Genomic DNA, 19,651 nt, shown 5'->3' on the forward strand with positions numbered 1-19,651 from the left:
CTTTTATTACAGAGTCAGATGCAGTTTACCTAAGCCTCAATCATGCTTGTACCTAAATCCAACTAAATCCCAAAATATGAGCAATCTGCTCACTTTCCAGAGCTGCTTAATCCTTTGAGGTGACCCATTCCAGTCAACCACACCTGCCCTGTTTCCCTTTCTTCCTTTCTCTCTCAAGGAATGAGATGGTAAACCTCTACAGAGAGATTTATCTTTGGAGATAAAGAGACATTTCATACAGTCAACAGAGAGAGGAAGGCATTGAAAGTGTAGGCTGAATGCTGTTCCTTTTCACTGACTCCTTAGGAAGAAGTCAAAGGGTACACTTCAGGTGACCTGGATTGGCCCAAAGCAGGAAGGCCACCAAATGAGGGTCCATCAGCATATCTGGCACAGTACTGAACAGCATAAAAACTAATTCTTTGTGACAAGTACTTTCTTCTCAATTACATACTTAGCACAAAGCCAATTTGTTTCTTATCTTACACTTACTCTAGAGAATGGAGACAGAAGCCCTGTGAAAGCTCTTATTTAGAGTTAGCTGGCATAAGCAAACTGCTGATACTGAGCAGCTAACACACACTGCTCGGTTGCAAACCAAAATTAAAACCCTGTGCCACTGGAAGTAAGTCATTCCCCTATGGAACTGCACCTGTAACTGTCCTCCATCATATAAAATTCACCACCACTTTTGGACAAAATAAATCTGAATTCCCTGTTGCCTGGAAAACTCTCAAGTGAAACCATTGTAGTTTTAATTGCTGCTAAAACACAACTAATCTCTTGCAGCTTTAGTTATTGAAAAGAATCTTTGAACCAGCTACACAACTTAAACCAAAACCATGCATAACAAAGGAATAAGAACCAGGTCCACTCCACAAAAATGTTAACATCCCTCAAACCAGTAAGCTTAAAAGCTTCACCAGCTAAGCTCAGTTCCCAAAAAACTTTGCATCACTATGAAATACCACAGAAACCAGCCTATTAATTTTGACTAAGTAACGACTTGACCTTTTTCCTGAATATCCCAGAAGAATTTCTTAATACACTAACTACATTTAAAATTAAGGGCAAGACATTTTACATCCCTAATTCAGAGTAATTTTCTTTCAAATACATATAGATTTCTCAAGCGAAGATGCCAATATATTCAACACTAACAAGTACCAGATCAATACTGTTTCTTCCTTTAAATTCCATCCCTTCTTTGTTGAACTACCTAAGAGATGGCTAAGAAGGTAGTAAGTGTAGCAGGGGAGGAATCACATTATATTTGCTCAGCAGAAGACAACATCAGCAAACTGGGCATTTGCTCCCCTTCTCTCCTGTTGAGAGAAGGACCTTTGGTCGGATGGTATGTCAGTCTATCAAAACTTGACAGGGGTCTGATAAGAGACAAGGAACACTATATATAAAGGTTTCACAGGAACACCTTGAGATCAAAGACTGTTACTGCTACAGAACTCAACAGCAAGAGATCACCAAGACTATGCTTTTTTTTGTCTCACAGCACAGACTTTTCCTTCAGGTTATTTTTGCAATTATAGGAGGATACTCAGGCTGCAGAATGGGCATTGAGGGGGTCCTGAAGTTTCTCCACAATGGAGATTGCAGTCCCTAGGTATGTGGATTTCCATCTGGTGTTGAAGTTGCATTAAAAAAAATGGTAATAAAATGCCCACTGTCAAGACTGAATCCAAAACCTATTTCATAAATCAGAACTTGGATGCTCTTTACAAATTACATTGAGATTCCATGAATGCTAGTATTTGAACTAACACAGAGAGACGACAGTCCTACACAAGTAAGTATTTGAAAACCATCTTTTTATAAAATATAAAATGCAAGTACATGAAAAATTGTTTGAATTCATTCAAAAGTCAAATAGAGTAAACCTTAAATGCTTCATTAAGCCCTGGCATTTGATACAGGTAGATTTAGCACAAGCAGAGCAACTACAAAATTATATTCCTTTTAAAATTGGAAATACACAAAGCAAATACATGGAATATTGTTTGAACTCATTCATAGATCACATTATAGTAAATCTTAAATTAAATTTTAAAATATTTCCAGACATTCTTACTGCTCATTTTCTGATTAAAAGAGGTATTTGAAACAGATAAGGGTAACTGACCTAAAGGGACACCACCACCCCCCGCCCCAGTACCTACAACTTTATGTTTTCTTCAGGTACTAAGGTACCTAAAAGGAATAAACCTTGAGTTTGTATTTTGTCAAATTAATCATTCAATTACAAGCCTAGCATCTATGCTACCAGAATAGTTTCACACTTAAAGACAGGAAGCAACTGACATACTTCATCTTCTTGTCTTCTACAAATCAGAAGTTTCATGAAGAGCAACGACTGATGAATTCAGATGATTCTCTCCTCCCTGTTTTGCATGTGCACCTGATGGCAATCAACCATTTCTCAACTGCCCAGGCTATTTTCTACTATTCATTACACAAACTTCAGCAGGAATGTCTTCATAATCACTTGGTTCTCTTCATAGATGCACTGTATTGATACTTCTCTTGAACTACTGAAGAGAAAGCAAAGCTGCTGTCAGCCATTTCTTCTGTCCGAGTATCATGTGCTCCTCTCCTCAAAGGAATGCCAAACCCCATTTTTATCAAAAAATCACTTTCTCCCTCACTGTTGTCCAACACCTTCCATCTCAAAAATAACATTCCTTCAGCTGTGTATCTGAAGCTGGGACTACTGAATGAGTATTTTGCTTGCTCAAGATCAACGACATCTTTTGAAGCACCTCAGGCTAGCTGCCAGGGCACACTACAGATGATAAATGAAATCTGTCTTTAATAGGTATCTTTTTACTTTTTATCCAGCAAGCTTTTTTCTCTCAAGTTCACTTAAAAATGCTTTTTTACCTCCTACTTCCCTACACTACATTCATCTTATTGTTAAGTATTTCATAATACAGCAGTTAAACTACTCCTAACACACACAATCATAAGAACTGGGAATATTCATAGGGAGCAGAATTAAAGGAACTTGGGAGATCATCTAAACCAGCCATTCTATCCCAATGATTGCAATACTGGTGACTTGTTTGATGGACCAAAATAGGTGTAAGAAAAGCAATCAATGTGCTACATCAAATCTGACTACTAAGAAGCTGAGTAACAAGAAAATCTAGACTACCTTCTGCTGCAAAGGAACATTCACAACAGCCATGCCTGCTCTTAGCCGGGCCTCATCAGTAGGCATCCCATAACCTTTTCTGACAGACTAACAAAATAGCTCTCCTGAGGAGAGTCATCAGCAACCTCTACAAATCGCTTCCACTTTTTATTTTACACAAAGATAACTCTGAAAGAGTGGTAGTTCCTTCTCAGGCAAAGTGTCAGGAATGCAATGAAATCCTCCTGTTTGTTTATAGTTTCATTTATAGTTCATTTACAAACCTTCGAATTTGTTATCATACCATGTTATTTTGCTTACCAGAGGCACAGCAGCAATACAATCTAAGTAATTGTGAAGACTAACACTGGTACGCATTACAGGAATGGCAAGACCCAGAGAGATCAGCAGCTCATAGTAATGAGTGAGAATACCACTTATGGACATTTTGAAAGACAGAACAAACAACAGTTCCCTAAACAGTCTGACTAGCAAGCCACCTCTCAATACCCCAATAGGTGAGAATTTGTTTTCTGTTTGGAAGCACAAAGATTTAGTCAAACTATTATTTTTTAGCTCAGAAACCAAAGGAAATAATGGTTCAGCAGAATTAACCCCCCAGTATATACTTTAACTTAAAAGAATTCTTCATCACAACTCCTAATATTGAATTCATAGAAACTGTTCAAAATGTAAAGTTTCCTCCAGAAGCATGAGGAGTTCTATACTGCAATATTCGCTCAGACAAGAGAAACATAGGAAATCCACGGTACCAAGTGAGTTTCCAACATTGCTGCTTAACAAAAGAATACAGCAAAGCAAAAGAAAGCAAAACCAAACCAGACACACAAAACAAACACACCACCAAATCAAAACCTTCCTAATAATGCATATGCAGAAAGATCACTTACAATTTCATACAGAAGGTGACTTTTACTAGGTATTACACCCAGAATACTCAAACACATCAAAACCACAAAAGACTAACAGCAAACAATGTACTGGAACTTACAAAAACCTAAGTTATAAAAGGATGAGGTCTTGGAAATTGAAAGAGTACATGCTTCATCAGATTTACCTTTTTGTGTATGTTCCACACCAGCTTAAAAACAGCCTGATGACTTAACTTACATATTTCAGTTTTAATTATCTCCCACAGTATTATAAACAGGTGTAAAAGATATAACACATACAGAGGCTCAATATAGTGTTAACATTCAGATTTTGTACTTAATCACATTGGGGCCTATCACTTTCCAGGGGAAAAAAAAACAACCCATCTTTATATTGGCTATAAGAGCAGACAGAATGATGGTTTTGTCATTAAGCATCAAACATTTGGCAGTGCATCAATAATTCTCTTTAATTTGCTTTACCGTCAGAAGCTGGTGTGAGCTATTGGGCCCTGCAGTGTGCTTCAATAATAGTACATTAAATGGAAAGCATCTATGCCTGGCTGACCATTCTGAAAGCTGTTTTTGAGTGGCCTGAAATCAGCTATTTGGATTCCCTACAGAGTCTTGGTTTCAAAAAGAAACAGATCATTTGTAATGCAAATGATCCACCATCTCTAGAACATCATTCTAATAGTGAACGACTACTGGTATGAAATCTGCAGGCATTAATAAACCCCAAAATATTGGCATAAACCTTCTAGTGCTGGCAAAATATGTAAATACATACAAAAGATATGAAAGGAAATGGGGGGGGGGGGGAGAGGGAGGGGGAAAGACAGCAATAACTTTGACTCCAACATTTAGTAAACTGCAACAGCAGGGACAAGATGGCTAATATGGCAACATTCACCCTTTTACTAAAAAGCTGCTATTACACACACTAAAATCAAAGTTAAAATTCTTAAAACTTCAGGAAGTACCAATTAACTGTGTGCCACGAAATGTACCATTGCTTATAACCCAGCAAATAAACACTGGAAACTGAGAATGACATACAGCTTTGCTATTTTAACTCAAAAAGGCAATGCAAATTGGGGGAAAAGACTTGGTCTGTCATTATAGGATTTTATTTTTAACTCGTATTTTACAGATTCTCCAGAAGAAATCACACTCATCTGCTTCTTAAATTAAGGACACAGAGTAAGCACAGAGAACTCGTGACATTACACTAAAAAAGAACAAAGCTCTTGGCTGCCTCATACTACTTAGCCCACTATCCCCCTGGGAATAGGCCCAGGGGAAGGAAGACAATCTCTCTGTAGCATCTCCTTCTCCATCCGGGATTTAGCTCTCTGTAACAACCTCTGATGAGCTCAATTCAGTATGAGAAAACTAAGCAACAATATTTCAACTACTGGGGAGGGGGCAGTCTTCTTAGGCACATAACTACTAACACAAGAACATCTCATGGCTAAACACTGTCCATGCAGCAGCCCAGAGACTCTCCAAGTTATCCGAGCAACTAAAGCTGCAGCAAACAAAGTAAGGACTTCAGTTGGTCATGTATACCTTAACCATAAAACTCAACAATACAGACTGGTTTTACTATAGTCTTTTGTGAGAAATTTATAGGAAGTTTCATTATCAGTATCTTGACTCAATGAAAAGATGAGCCAATAACCATAGAAATCAAGTAAACAGAGTATGAACGTCCTTAATCTTCCCTCACCTTGAATCAAGTTAATCTGAGAAACTATCACTGATGAAAGTGATATACACAGAAGGACATACAAAAGTAATTTCAAGTATGTAGAAAGACTGGTTTAATAACCTGATACAAAGCCGATCAGAATGCATGCTCTACAATTATATTTATTTTCTACAATTGCAGAGATAGAGGGCAGTTTATTTGTGTAGATACTGCAACAGATCTCAGACAAAAAAATAGTCAGTAAGAAAACTTCAGCAAAGACTGTATCTCAGGCTTTGCTTTCAATATACCCCTCCAAAGGATTTCATTGCCTTACCTGAAAACAGAGTTTTAGCGATAACAAATTTGAATATTTAATGCTACGTTTTTGGTTAACATCTGCCCAGCACACACCATACAGACTGATGATTGGAGGCAGAAAAGAACATCGGGTGTGAAAAAGAAAGAAGCTGAAATGTAGTTAAGTACTTGAGATCTGGGAAGGTATTCCAGATATTTCAGGTATTCAAACCAACCACCAGAAAACCCAGTCATTTCCCCAACACATCTCTATGACTTCAATGTAGGAAGGCAGCTGAATGCTTCAAAGCTGCTCACATACCCTAGGGGGATACTGCCCAGCTGCTTTTCCAGCTGAGGCTATAAAGGGGGTCCTATATCCCAGTGATTCAAAGATTTAATCCCAGAGGCATTTAAATTTCCTGTGGTCACTAACTGGTCTTGTGGATCTTTAGGAGGGGATAAAATGGAATCTCCTTGGCCACTCCCAACAGTCTGAAGAATCAGTTTATTCTACATTTATGATACTGAGTTTAAGCGCTTGCTCCCTTAAAAGTTGCAGGGTTTTTTCATTTTGTGTTGGGTTTTGTTCATTTGTTTGGTTTTTATGTTTGAGAACTCTCTGAAGATCGAAAGACAGGTGCCCTTACTGTTGGGTAACTGTGTGCATGCATACAAAATAGAGCCCAAAATGGTGCCAGTGAAAAAAGCTTTTTTGTAACAGAGCACTAAAGCACAACTATTAGGTCAATGGTAAGTATCAGGGATATGCTGCAGATACAGACTAATAACCCTGCACAGTGATTCCTCAAATTTCCAACTGTGAATCTTCTTACAAATTAACATTTTGTGAAGCCCAAATATTATAATCAGTATTGATGAGAACTGAATTTCTGTCTGTTAATACTCTTTGGGAATCACAAGCCACTGTAAAGAAATTATGTCTGCAAATGCTGTTTTTCCAAAAGCATAAAACAATACAGCTCCTATACTATAAAAAGCAACATAATAAAAATCTTAGTGCTATCCATTTGTCTTTCAATGTGCAGCAGATGCTTCTTACATTTTACTTATTACGGGGTTAAAAAGCAATCTTAGGGATTAACACCAGCATTAAATGAGTAAATTCTGGCATATCATTTTCACATATTTCTGCGTACAAGGAAAACTCAAACAGGCAACCATTTATTGGCATATGTACAAATAGCACAGCAGAAAATCTCTGATCCCCTCCCGGCTGTGTGTTAAAGGCAATTTACTATGAATCCTAACTGGAAGGAAGGCCTGAGCAGAACATATTCTTGATGCTGACCATGGAAGATTACCCCTTCCTCTTCTTGGTTGTGAGGACCTGCACCATTTGTTGCACTAATGCTTCTTGACACCTCAACAAGCCAATTCAATTTATAATCCCAGGCCTTTCTTCCCCTGAACTGATAAAAATGTATGTTTATGGATTCAATGAGAAAGCCACACCAGAGATTGCCCTGAAAAAAATGGAAAGAAGTTCACTGATGTATACAAACAACTCTGGTCTAAATAATGGGAGGATAGCACACAAATACCTAAATCGGGATTTACTTACAATGCTGATCACAGTCTACTCTAGCAAAGACCACTTGATTCTTATCTGGATATTCTTCTTTAATTACGTTAGAAGCTTCCTCAAAAATAGGATGCAGCATTTGGCTGAAGCGGCACCTGTGGATAGACACAAAATTGTAACTTCAAAATAATAATTTGAACTATTTTAACTGATGACTTAGGGAATATTTTCATCTTTGACAGAAAAAGAAAAAAAGAAAGAAAGAAAAGCTATTGGAAAAGTACACCTACTTGTAATCATCCAACTAACTGGCTGGATAAAAAACGGTTCAAAAGTAACTTGAATAATTCATGTGGGGAAAAAAAAAAACCAAACATTCTAAAAGAATATATAGCTCAAGATGTGCCCCTCTGTATTATCTGTGCAAAAAAAACACCATTAATCAATTATAAGCCTTCAGGAAATATTCTATTCAGAAAGACTGTTCTTCATTTTTTCTACCTGAACTATCCCTGGGAAGTAATTTTAAAAATAAAGTAAATAAAGTTACTTGGATTGTTGAGATTCAAATATTCACCATTGCCTTCACGAAATATCACAGAAATAATTTTCTAAGGGTCAATAATAGATGCTAGAAGTATTGCTTCTTATATTATGGCTCAAGATTGGTAGAATTTGAACAGACTCCCATTACAACACTATGAACAAATAGAATCACATAGGTTCCATCTTCCACTCATGCCAGGTTTTGAAGCAAATCCTTTCTTTCTGCCCATGGAATAGGCTGTAGGATTGTAAAGATGCAAAGGCCCATTATTAATACATCCACATTTTATGTTCCATTCTTCTAAACACAAAACAAGTAGAAGATGGATAATAGCACCTGTAGAACTTACCGGAATGAGACCTCATAGAGTAGACTTGCAAGAAAGCCTGGACTGAAGCCCTGCTTAAACTTTACAGTGGTAGCCTGGGGATGCTGTTATGTCTACAACAGCAAGCATTCAAGTGAAAAGGCAGGTTTTGATTTCAAAGTACAAACAGGGCTTAAGGCCATTTTCTGAAAGACACCTGATTCTCGGCAGCACAACTGTATGCTACACATTTATGCGGCACGTGTATGTTACACATGGCTTCCTTATCCATCGTTCTTCTCCACCCTTACAGCAGTGTCTACAACAGTGAACTGATCTGTTTTCATTCAAAGGTGATGCTACATCATTGGTTGGCAGGGCACTATATTGAGAGGTTATTGCTGAATGCCTGCATGTAATGATCTTAACTAAGGCTGTAATTTTTTAAAACTATGGCCTATAATAATATGAATCAACTTGCAAGCATATGCTACTCTTTAAATTCAAAACAAACCTATTCTACAGAGGATATGAATAACAATGGAGACTTGCAGAAAGAGCTGTGCTAATAATGTTCTAAACCAGGACCCTTGTTACTTGGCTATATCAATTTTTAAAATATTAGTACCTTCCCTTTATCACAAAAATATCAGAACATGGAGTTTTTGCCTCCCCCAGTTTATTTACTGGAATATCCAAAAATGATCTTACAATGGCAACATAGGCCCTAGATTTCAGTGCATTAAATTTACTCTCAATGGGTTTGCTTTCTTTGGTTATCTCTAATAAAACTTTTGAAGTAGTCCCTGATCCACCAGGTATCTACAGATCACTAACTGAAAATAAGCACCTTAAAAGTTTCACTTCCTTATTCTAAAAGGCAGCCTTTATAGCATAATTCTGTACAGAACAAATAAGAAATTAGACCTAGTTTCTTACTTAACCAGTTATTCAGTTGTACTACCATTATAAACAAAGACATTTCAAATGAATACCTTGGTAAATCAATGCACTCTCTCTAAAGAACAACTCTTGGTCTAAATGTGCCTAGAAACAATTTAATCTGTGGCAGAAAATTAACAGAAGCAAATTAACTGAACATAAAATTTGTCTATAAAATGACAGATATATACAAAGGTTATTAAACTGATTTAGACTGATGTAATGTCTACCTTTATGCAAAGTTTAAATGAAGGCATTAAAAACATCTTTACTGAGAATGTCATTCTCTACAGAAAGACTGGGTATGAATTTTTCAAAATCACTTAAAAGAAAAAAACAACAAACAATTAAAATTAGCCTGCTACCAGATGAATTATCATGTAAAGCTCTGGATGCTTGCTATTTCTAGGCCACACAAACCTACAGTCTTAGATGTATAGTGGCATGTGAAAGAGGTGAAAGGAATCAGAAGTCTAACCACCTACATGACCTTTGATGCTGAAGGCCAACATTTTATGCTCACAGAGCAAAACAGCAGGGAGAGGAATATTTATAGTATAGTACTTTGGTTTATATATGGCTTTACGTTATAAAGCTATTTACAGTCAAGATTACTTGAATCAAGGACAAAATTATTTATTTTCTAACCTCATTTTCTATGCTAATTCGCATGTTAAATCTTATTTTTTTCAGGATACTTTCCTGATTTCTTTCTTGTTAAAGATTCTTTTAAAAATATTAATGGTGAAGCAGAAAAGAACATCTAAAAATTATTTCTTACATAATAAAAAAGGGTATGGTGCTTAAATGAGTTCGAGCAATATTATATGCAAGCTTAAAAACAATAATTTCAAGTAAATATTTCTCTCCAAGTATGTCTTTTACAGTGTTTAACCAATCTGGCCACAAATTCTTTCCCTTTCCAGTTCACAGAATTCATCACTCCATTATAACTTCTATTGTTCTCCACTTGGAAAGTCTTCCAGATTAGAGAAGGTACCAATTTTTAACGTAATTTCAAGTCTTTCATGGGTCACACATGCATGGGACCAACACAGAAGAAAACAGAAAAATGGGAGCATTTTAGACTATCCTATGTTAAGGAACAAAAAGTTAATGAACTATATCTTGCTCAGAGGAAAAACAAAAACAAAAGGAAAAAAAATCAGTTGCATAGCATGTTATTCCATACTACTCTAGAAGCCTTTTTCCTCTGATAGGAGCCCTGAACAAAACCGAAGATGGTAGAACAGAAGGCAAAGTAATCAGGACTTAAACCCGGGAAAGAACTAGCATGAAAGCAACATGCCACTGTATTTTCAATTAGAAAACTAGAGCCAAACATGACAGTTCTCAAAAAACAGATGTTTAAACATAGGAAAAAAAAACTTGCACAACTTACCAATCAGCATAAAAATTAACTAAAGCAACATCTGCATTGTCTGAGAGGAAAGAAAAAGAAAAAATCCAATGTCATATTGTGAGGCAAACTTCTCAGTGCCTTTATCTGAGGTTATAAAAATATGCACAAAACTATAAAAGCAAATATTTCTAGATTATTTAGCATACAGCTTAGTCTGGTTGCTAGAAAACTGTAGGGTAAATCTTATCTGAAATACAGCCTATATCAAATGGCAAGGTGATGAAAGAGGCCTTCAGTCATGTATTTTATTGACTTTATCAACATAATGGACATTAAAACTGTTAATATATTAAGGTGCTAAAACATGAAAGAACTAATAGTTACATGAGACAAAAGGTAATTTTGAATTTAAAATTAAGGCACTGAAAGTCAGAAGTTGCACTCTAGTATCTCTTTTGAGCAGAATCATGATTATGCTTAACTTGAGAAAAGCAGAGCTGAACAAGCAAGATACTTTAAGGCCCATCACCACGGGTTTCAGTTGTTGCTATTTTTGAGGGAACTTGTAAAACGAGCTACTGACAGCTTTTGGTTATGTAATCAAGTATTCCCATCTGCAAACAAGATGCCAGGTATTCTACTTAGACACTTCAAATCCGCATTGCAATGACAATGTACTAACTTAATACTTCTATGCTATTTGCAATTCATAAATTCAAATCTAGGGTATGCATATTCATTTACTAACATTGTAAGTTTCACACAGATAAGTGACTATAGAGAATATAAAAAGTTCAAAGTACTCACTTAAAATGTCATCTATATTTCCACTATCTAGACTTGTTATTTCACTTCTGGTTGGATTAAAAAGCCAAGACACCTAAAAAGAGAAAGCAAATCAGTAAGGCATGTAAAGTTCAAGCAATAAAATAGTAATGTATTTATGATTTTAAACACTGTGGTTCAAAAACTGGAGAAGAACAGTAAAAGAACTATAATTCAGTCAATGCATTTCAGATGACTAGGAATGAATGACTACAAATACACAAATAAACACTATTTACAGATATACTTTCACATTTAAAGCAAAATTAGCTATCTCTTCATTTAATTCTCTATTATCTTGGCAGAAATTTACAGATTTTGTACCTTTAAGAATAACTTATAAATTCACTCTGAAGAAAGGAATGAAACCTTATTTTAGCCACCCAACAATCTCACACAGCCCAGAAGTGTGTAGGCAGAGAGGTTTCACCCAGAGACAAGTAAATCCTTCTGACACTTGCAAGGCTTGTCTGGCTAAAAAAGTTTTCCATGAAGTTTTCCATTATTGCTCTTTCAGAAAACAGTTTCAGTACATCTAATTCAACTAGCTACAGTATTTTATTTCCTTCTATATTTTTATTTCACACTGCTTCAGTCCCTGCATATCAGACTATAAAAACTGAAACACCACATCAGCCAGATCATTTAATTAAAAGCAGCACATGTATCTCTTAATGCAACTATCACAGCAATATGCAGTTTTATGGAAGAGCTCTCTCATACTCACAGCATTGGGCCCAGCTCTTTTATCTCAAAATGCAGCAGGGAATAAGAGGGTAGAGGTGCTGTTCTGTCCCAGCGAGAGAGATACCAGCAAGTTACAACTTATTTATGCTATGAGACAGATAGGAATGCAAGTTTTTGAGCAGGACAATACAGATTTTGGACATGAATGTTTCCATCCTGAACAACATGGTCAGAAAGTCAGTTGGTTCTTCTCTATGGAGGGCTAGGGCTTAGATCAGACACTCTACCGAAATGCCTTCCAACACCATATTTTAAATGACCCTATGGTTCCTCAGCTAACAGAGATGGCAGGAAAGGAAAAGGAAGGTTTTCAGTAACAAACTGAAAGAAACACACAGGTCAAAGAGCTAGGCAGAGACCGAGATTCACAATGATACCTGAAGGATTAGTTCTTGCACTGAGATGTGGTGGCACGTGACATTCGCACTATCAATGTTCTACACACTATTGATGTTCCTGGAGACTTAGTCTACACCTGGCAGGTGCAAAGAAAATCTGCTTATGGTTAAAAAGACAGTGATGACAAAAAACACCAAGAAAAAACTTAACTGGAAGCATAAAGAGCATCCAAAGAATGCCACACAGAGCAGCTGGATAAAAGGGTCCAGTGATACAAGGGTCTCTGTTCTTATGGAAAAGCCCAAGCCCTATACTAAAGCCCCAGACCTATACTGAAACCATGACTACAAGCAGCAAGTTTCCAGGACACACTTGTCTTTGACACTGTTTATAATTAACAAAAGACTAATCCAATGCAAAACGTCAGTTTTCTAACATTGTTGTAAGTGTATATAAAATACTGGCCTAAAAAGAAAAAATAAAGCAGACAAACTAGATGCCTGCTTTCGTTAAGATCAGCTTCAAAAATTGTGGGAGACTTCTGCAGCAAGACAGTGTCAACAGCTCTTAAAACATCACTGTAAATGACACACAGCTCAGATTTGCAGCAATTATTTTCAATTTATGGATCACTAACCACTTTCCAGTGAAGATACTGATCCTCTCATCTTTTGCATACAGAGGCTGCTAGGTAGCATATATATTCCATCTTACATGACAGGCTGAGAACACACCAGCTGTTGTAATACAAAATACATACCAGTGCTTCTCACATGATAATTGGACTAGATACTGATCTTGCATGCAAGTCTAAGATCCGTGGTGGAGTGTGAACAGCCTTCATGTGGCACTTGAACTGTGAAACACAAATGTCTGAACCGTGGCTGTAAAATGACTACAGAGAAACAAAACTAACAATTGAGCTGTGAAGTCCATAGTCAAAACTGCTTAACAGGGTCTGCCAAAAAATATCCAATTGAGTAAGCCATCCAATGAGCCCATCACCAGAAACCAGTACTGGGGAAGCTCCTTTGAAGATGCTGGTGTTGCTGACTGGTGAGCAGCAAGAAGGGAGGACTCCACCTTCAGTCTTTGCAAAGAGAAGCTCAGGTTCTGTTCCACATCAGTTAGATATTCCCAGATGAGTGACACCTGATGGCAGTCAGCACAGATACCTCATCATCCCTTGGGAGGCGCATGGGATGACAACTTCCATAGTGTTGCTACAGGGAGGTGCTGATAGCAGTAGTTACATTTGTAATAAGGGTCAGTTAAGCATGTGAATGAGCCAGCATAGTTTGTTTGTACGCACCTGTTTTGTTGCAAGCGTTAGGATAAATAAAACTTCTGTACAATTGAAGCTGTAGTTATGATTAACAGTAACAGCTGGAATATTGCCTTAGGCAATAAATGGCACTGTAACACAACATTAACTTCACTGGCCCTCATCTGATCCTACCACAGACAACTTTGCAAACTCACATGAGTCCCAAGGCTTCAGCTGCCGTGCAAGGTCTCAAAAACCTCTGATCATACCCTTGAAGACCACAGAGTTATTTAACCTGCTTATAATCTTGGACAACGCTTGTTGACACAGAAAACCCACACAAGCCCCTAAAAAGCAGGAACTTTTTAGCCGCTTTTCACAGCTCTACATCAGCATTCATACTCAGAAAAAATTTCTGCAGCAGGTCCTATTTTCACAAGAGCTCAGCAGTTTGACTTGTCTACACAAACCAAATGGGCAAGATACGTTTCTTAAACCCACGTGGCTTTTCCTAATACAATTCTACAGTAGCCACACAAATCTTATCTAATAGGAAAAAAATACATAGATTAAACATAAAATAGATAAGCATATTATTTGCAATTAGGAAACAAGCCATATTATTCAGCAGATAAATGGATCAGGAACTGTAGTTGCATTTGTAGATTGCTACGATACACCTTAACTTGCAATGCAATTATTTAACTGCCAAATCAAAACACATTGGTTTACTAACCAATAAAACCCTCTACTAGGCTGTTCTATGTGCAAAAAAAAAGTAAACTAAGGCTAATACTTTTTTATAGCATGAATAAAATTTGATTGCTTTCTTAACTCTTATTGCGGAAAAATGTGGTGCAAGCTGCAAGTACTGAAACAAAGACCCAAACATCTTCATACACTGAAAGTTAAATTAAGCTGTATATCCTATTGCCCCTTTATGTTAAACAGTAGTGGAAAAATACTGAAACCAAGAACATCTTTTACCAAAAGTTGCACAAAACCCAAGCTAATCGAAATACCTTTTCCATTAGAAACATAAAAATTTCTATTTTGTCAAAATATATTCATAATCACTTTCTTAAACATTTTGCACTGACTAAAAATTGTGGGTGCTAAAGTCTTCGGTATAAGTACATAAACTCGAGGGGGGAGCATTCCTTGAAGAAATGTCAATAGATATGTGAGACTCACTTCAGCTGAAGCTTTTATAAAGGTATAATACCTGCAAGGAAGAAAACACATCTTTCTGACCCAGTAATTTTGCTGTCCCTTGAGATGCAAGAGGGCTTATGATATTACTAGTATTAATATTTAACGTGAAGGATTACAAATTCTGATTTGAATTGCTAAGAAGCTAAACTGTTTTGAGAATGTTTTCTGACCTTTGATGAGGCCTGTGCTTGATACCCAAGGGCAGAAAGCAAGACTTCTTTTTGAGGAAATAATTTTTGAATGTCAGCTACACATTTTATAACACAGGTATTGAACACATGTTCTTGAAAAACGTACTGGCTAAAAGGAAAAGTCTTCAGATTTTTTTACTGTTAAATGCAAACTTTGCATTCCACTAGCCTACATCAGAAGGACAAAGGGTAACTGTTAATATTTGTAACTGGGGAAAGAAAAAAAATCCAACTGACCTCACAAGACCACAAACTCACTGAAGAAAGCATCTAGCAAAAATAATTCAAAAGGAAAATGAGTTATGTAAGTACACCTGGAAACAATCCAGGTCGCTGCCTTTATATTGGGTAAGTTTAACTATGTTTTTATATGCGTACTTTTTAAATGCTAAAACTACGAAAATCAGAAGGTTAAAGTAAGTAGTTATGAAAGAAAAAATTAAAAAATATATAGTAGAATATTAAAATGCTGAATACTTGAGCACGAAATTGCGCAAGTTATATGAGCATGTTTACAATCTACTTACACTCATGGTAACACTACAGAAAAATGATAAGTATAGACTAAAACAAATAACGCAGAAAACTTTGTACATGTACAGAATGCCTTTCTGAGGTGAAAAAGTCAGGAATTGAACACTGCATTCACAAAGATAAAATTGAGCTCGTATGTGGGGAGGGAAGAGGAGTGGTGGCACACGCATTTTTACTCCTCTGGTCCTCAGAAACACTGTCAAATAAAACAAGAATTTATCAGCTCAGGTTCCCGGAAGTTTCTGAAGGCAACGCTGCTCATTATTCTACTGGTAAGTAACTGATCCAGTTTTGATCCTCACTTGAAGTTAGCATATGACTTAGCCATTTCTGCCAGGAGCCAGCACTAGTTGCTTCCAAGGAGTAGCTACAAATTAGCTGACATTTATTCTCATTTTTTCAGATGAAAGACCTCAAAGCATTGCCTGAAATGGACAGTGCCTGAACATTATCCTCCTCTGACATGTAGCACAAGGCTACACAAGCAGCCTTACACGAAACAAAATGCCTGGACAAACTCCATTGCATTCAGCCCCAATGGCAGACATCTGCCAGGCTTCTTATTCCTTTTCCAAAGAGGAATTTTATTCCTTTTCCAAAGAGAAATTAAAAGTGCACCCAATCTCATAATCTGCTAGCAGTGCTGCCATTCAATTGCCACTCCACACATCCAACTAAAGTCCACTGGTTATTCAGGAGATTTAGGTGAAACTTTTATCAACATTTTACTCCTACCAGTTAGTACTGCTAATTCTTTAATTGCTAAATGGTCTATAGGTTTAGTGGTATTTATTTTCCAATTTTATCATACTTTGCACACCACTTTCTTGCAGAAGAGTTTAACAGATTAACTGTTCACTACCTTAAAATTACACGAAAAGCAAAAAAAACAGGCCTTCTGCATTTCAGTTCTTCACGTCTTTATTTTTTTTAATTCACATAACAAAACAGAAGTCCTCACTTCCAAAGCAATTTATCTGAAGAATAGAGAAAATCTGTTCTTGGAACATTATGATTTTTAATTAGCACTACACCTGCAAGGCAGTCAAAAAGAACAGCCTTCATTTTCACCAGCTGAACTTTCCATTTACCTTTTTGTCCTGCTAGGAAATCCTAAAGGCACAAAACTAAACCATCATTCTCCTCTACCACAAAATCATTTTATGTTTGGCAACCAGCTCTAGCCTGCATCTAATCCAAATTGACATGTTGAAGTTACTACCTGAAGTCCTAGCCCCACAGGACTCTGCGGCTGACTTTCAGTCCCGAGTACCTTTTTCTTTATGCACGCTGCTAATCTGCTGCTGCTCTGAGGTCTGCATTAAACTCCTGGACAACAGGAAGCAGATGGGTTTACAGCCTGCTGTAGGATGATACAAATTGAAAGCAATCCCTAGAGACAGCAATGCCAAAGCTGACAGATACTGTAAGAGCCCCTGAAGTCTGGCTTCAGAACCATCAATCAGGAGCATCTCGCTGGCGGTGCTCCCAGAAGCCCTATAATGAACCATGAAGTTCAGAGCAAAGAGAGATAACAGTAAATAGAGAATGGTAGGGAAAAATAAAAAGAACATTACTGACTCTCTCAGTGAGAGCAGTTCAACTCTTAATTGTCACCACCTGATTCCAGACTGTGCCTGAACATTTTCATAATTCAGATTAACTGCTGCCATCCCTGTTGATTAAGGGGTTATTATAAGGGGCTCATTATAAGATTGAGATAAAACTATTAGTTTAACAGACCAACTAATGATCACTTCTGAAGTATATTTAAGTTTTCAGAGCAATTTTCTAAATTGGTACCAAAAAAGTCCTTTTCCTATTTTTCTGTAAGAGACATAACTTAAATTTAATCAGAGAAGTTAAGAACACACAAAGGAAGCTTCTGAAAATAGATTTAAGTATTCAGTTACTAACCTCAATGAGAAGAACTAAAATCTAGCTAAGCTGTAATATAGATAATATATGTAGCAGAAAAGTAAACTTACTACTTTAGCATTGACAAACATTTCAATTTTATAATGATTTAGCCAAACAGTGCTATAACTGCACAGAGCTAGGTAGAGAGACCACCATATTAAAACAGGTGACACGATTCTTTCCCCTCCACATGTCTCATCATCCCATTTTAAGTGTCTGACAGGAATACTTGCTGTAGGTACATTTATTATTAATACTGAAGAGCTTTTTGCCAATGAAAGTGTTGGAAACAAAACCATTCAAAGGCTGTCTCTGAAATGCCAAATTAAATTGATTTGACACTCCAAATCAGGGGACGAAAAAACCTCACAGCTAACAGTTCCTACAACTTAATACACAAGCAAAGGAGTTGCAGGATTGTCATGTATGACTGGTAACGATTCATAGCCACAGCAGTATCCCAATGGCCTGTTACCACAGCACTACAGGTTCCCAGAAAAAATGGTAAACTAACCTCTCAGCAATTTGTGAACTATTTTTACAAGACACAAGATGTTCATTCATAAAGTTCACTGCACAGATGAAAATTAAACCTCATCGCAACATGCAGTTCAATACACTGCATTTTTTCCATAAAGCTATTAGTAGCAGAACCACGCACTCAAACACAACTTTAGGCTTAAGTCTGGGCACAAACATATGGCTCACTGTCTTTTATAAAAATGTTTAAGCCAGTCAAAAAATCACGAGGTGTGGCTGAAACAAAATCCCCAGAGATACGACCTTTCATTTATTTTCACTTGAACTTTTTTAGTTATTTCTCTTGGTCTGAAGGAAAAAAGCAATCCCTAGTCAGGCTGTAAACAGGTATCTGAACAACTGTATTACTTCATGAATTATGCTTAGAGTGCTCTGCACCCTCAGAAACATGAACCTACCTGAAAGCTTGTTTGAGAGTTTTAAAGCCACAAAGTCAGCTCCCTCCCCAGGAAACCACTGGAAACTCTGAATCTTTACATATTTTATTTACCAAGCTTCCTCTCTTACACAAGCAGCTAGAATTCCCCTGAAAAAAAGGTGTACTTTGTGCAGCTTTACATGAAGTTAAAAACCAAAAAACAAAGCAAAACCCCAATCCAACACAACTACATGATCTGATCACTCTTTTCTTTTACGTATCTACCAACTGCTCTGATTATCTGGCCACACTGCCAGGATTCAATTTCAAGAAGTAATCAAGCACATAAAATAATCTCAAAACTTATTAGCAGCTGTTGCTGTATATGAAAACCAGCACCCTGAAGTTTTTGAACTTGTTAAAGCTGTGACCCACCAATACAAAAAAAAAAAAAAAAGCATAGCTTGGTCTTGTCAAGACTTTGGTAAGACTAGCACAGTAGAACAGTTTGCTGCCCCTTACCACTAAGTCAAGGAGCAAGGCCTGTTCTTTATTTTGGCCACTGCTATTACACATAAAACCCAATACCAAAAACACATAGAAAGTTTAAATCTTGTAGGTGTTATACTTGTAACTCCATTCCTCATGTCACAGATCATATATGTAACCTTGAATCGTAAATAATTTCTCAATATTCTCCGAGTTTGGTTCTCAAATGGTTCTCAAAGCCATTTTTTCTCTATAAGTATTTCGGAAATTATTTTGACGTGTATCAATAAATAAGAAATTTAGAGAAATTTCTTATAAATAGCTGAGACTAAATAGAAAGCTTATTAGGAACTGCATTTTGAGAGCCACATGGATCGTTACAGAATGCAATATACTACCTGCTACTCAGTATGTTCTTTCACAGGGTTTCCTGGGCCCTTTATTCTAGTCTTTACAAACAGGGCCACCTCCGGACAAGAAACGAGAC

General features: G+C 36.9%; 1 protein-coding gene across 3 annotated transcripts in view; it reads right to left on the reverse strand.

Annotated features, from left to right (window-relative positions):
* Positions 1-19,651, reverse strand: part of ERP44 (endoplasmic reticulum protein 44) — a 54,933-nt gene that overhangs the window by 18,704 nt on the left and 16,578 nt on the right. For all 3 annotated transcript variants that reach the window (XM_062608936.1, XM_062608937.1, XM_062608938.1), the window contains exons 2-4: positions 11,547-11,619; positions 10,779-10,818; positions 7,620-7,735 (exon numbers count right to left, since the gene is read on the reverse strand). In XM_062608936.1, coding sequence (XP_062464920.1) covers positions 7,620-7,735; positions 10,779-10,818; positions 11,547-11,619 — 229 coding nt within the window. The remainder of the gene's footprint in view (positions 1-7,619; positions 7,736-10,778; positions 10,819-11,546; positions 11,620-19,651) is intronic.

The sequence above is a fragment of the Pezoporus occidentalis genome, unplaced genomic scaffold (assembly GCF_034315485.1).
Source record: "Pezoporus occidentalis ecotype Australia unplaced genomic scaffold, CSIRO_AGI_Poc_V1 ctg132, whole genome shotgun sequence".
NCBI classification, from domain to species: domain Eukaryota; kingdom Metazoa; phylum Chordata; class Aves; order Psittaciformes; family Psittacidae; genus Pezoporus; species Pezoporus occidentalis.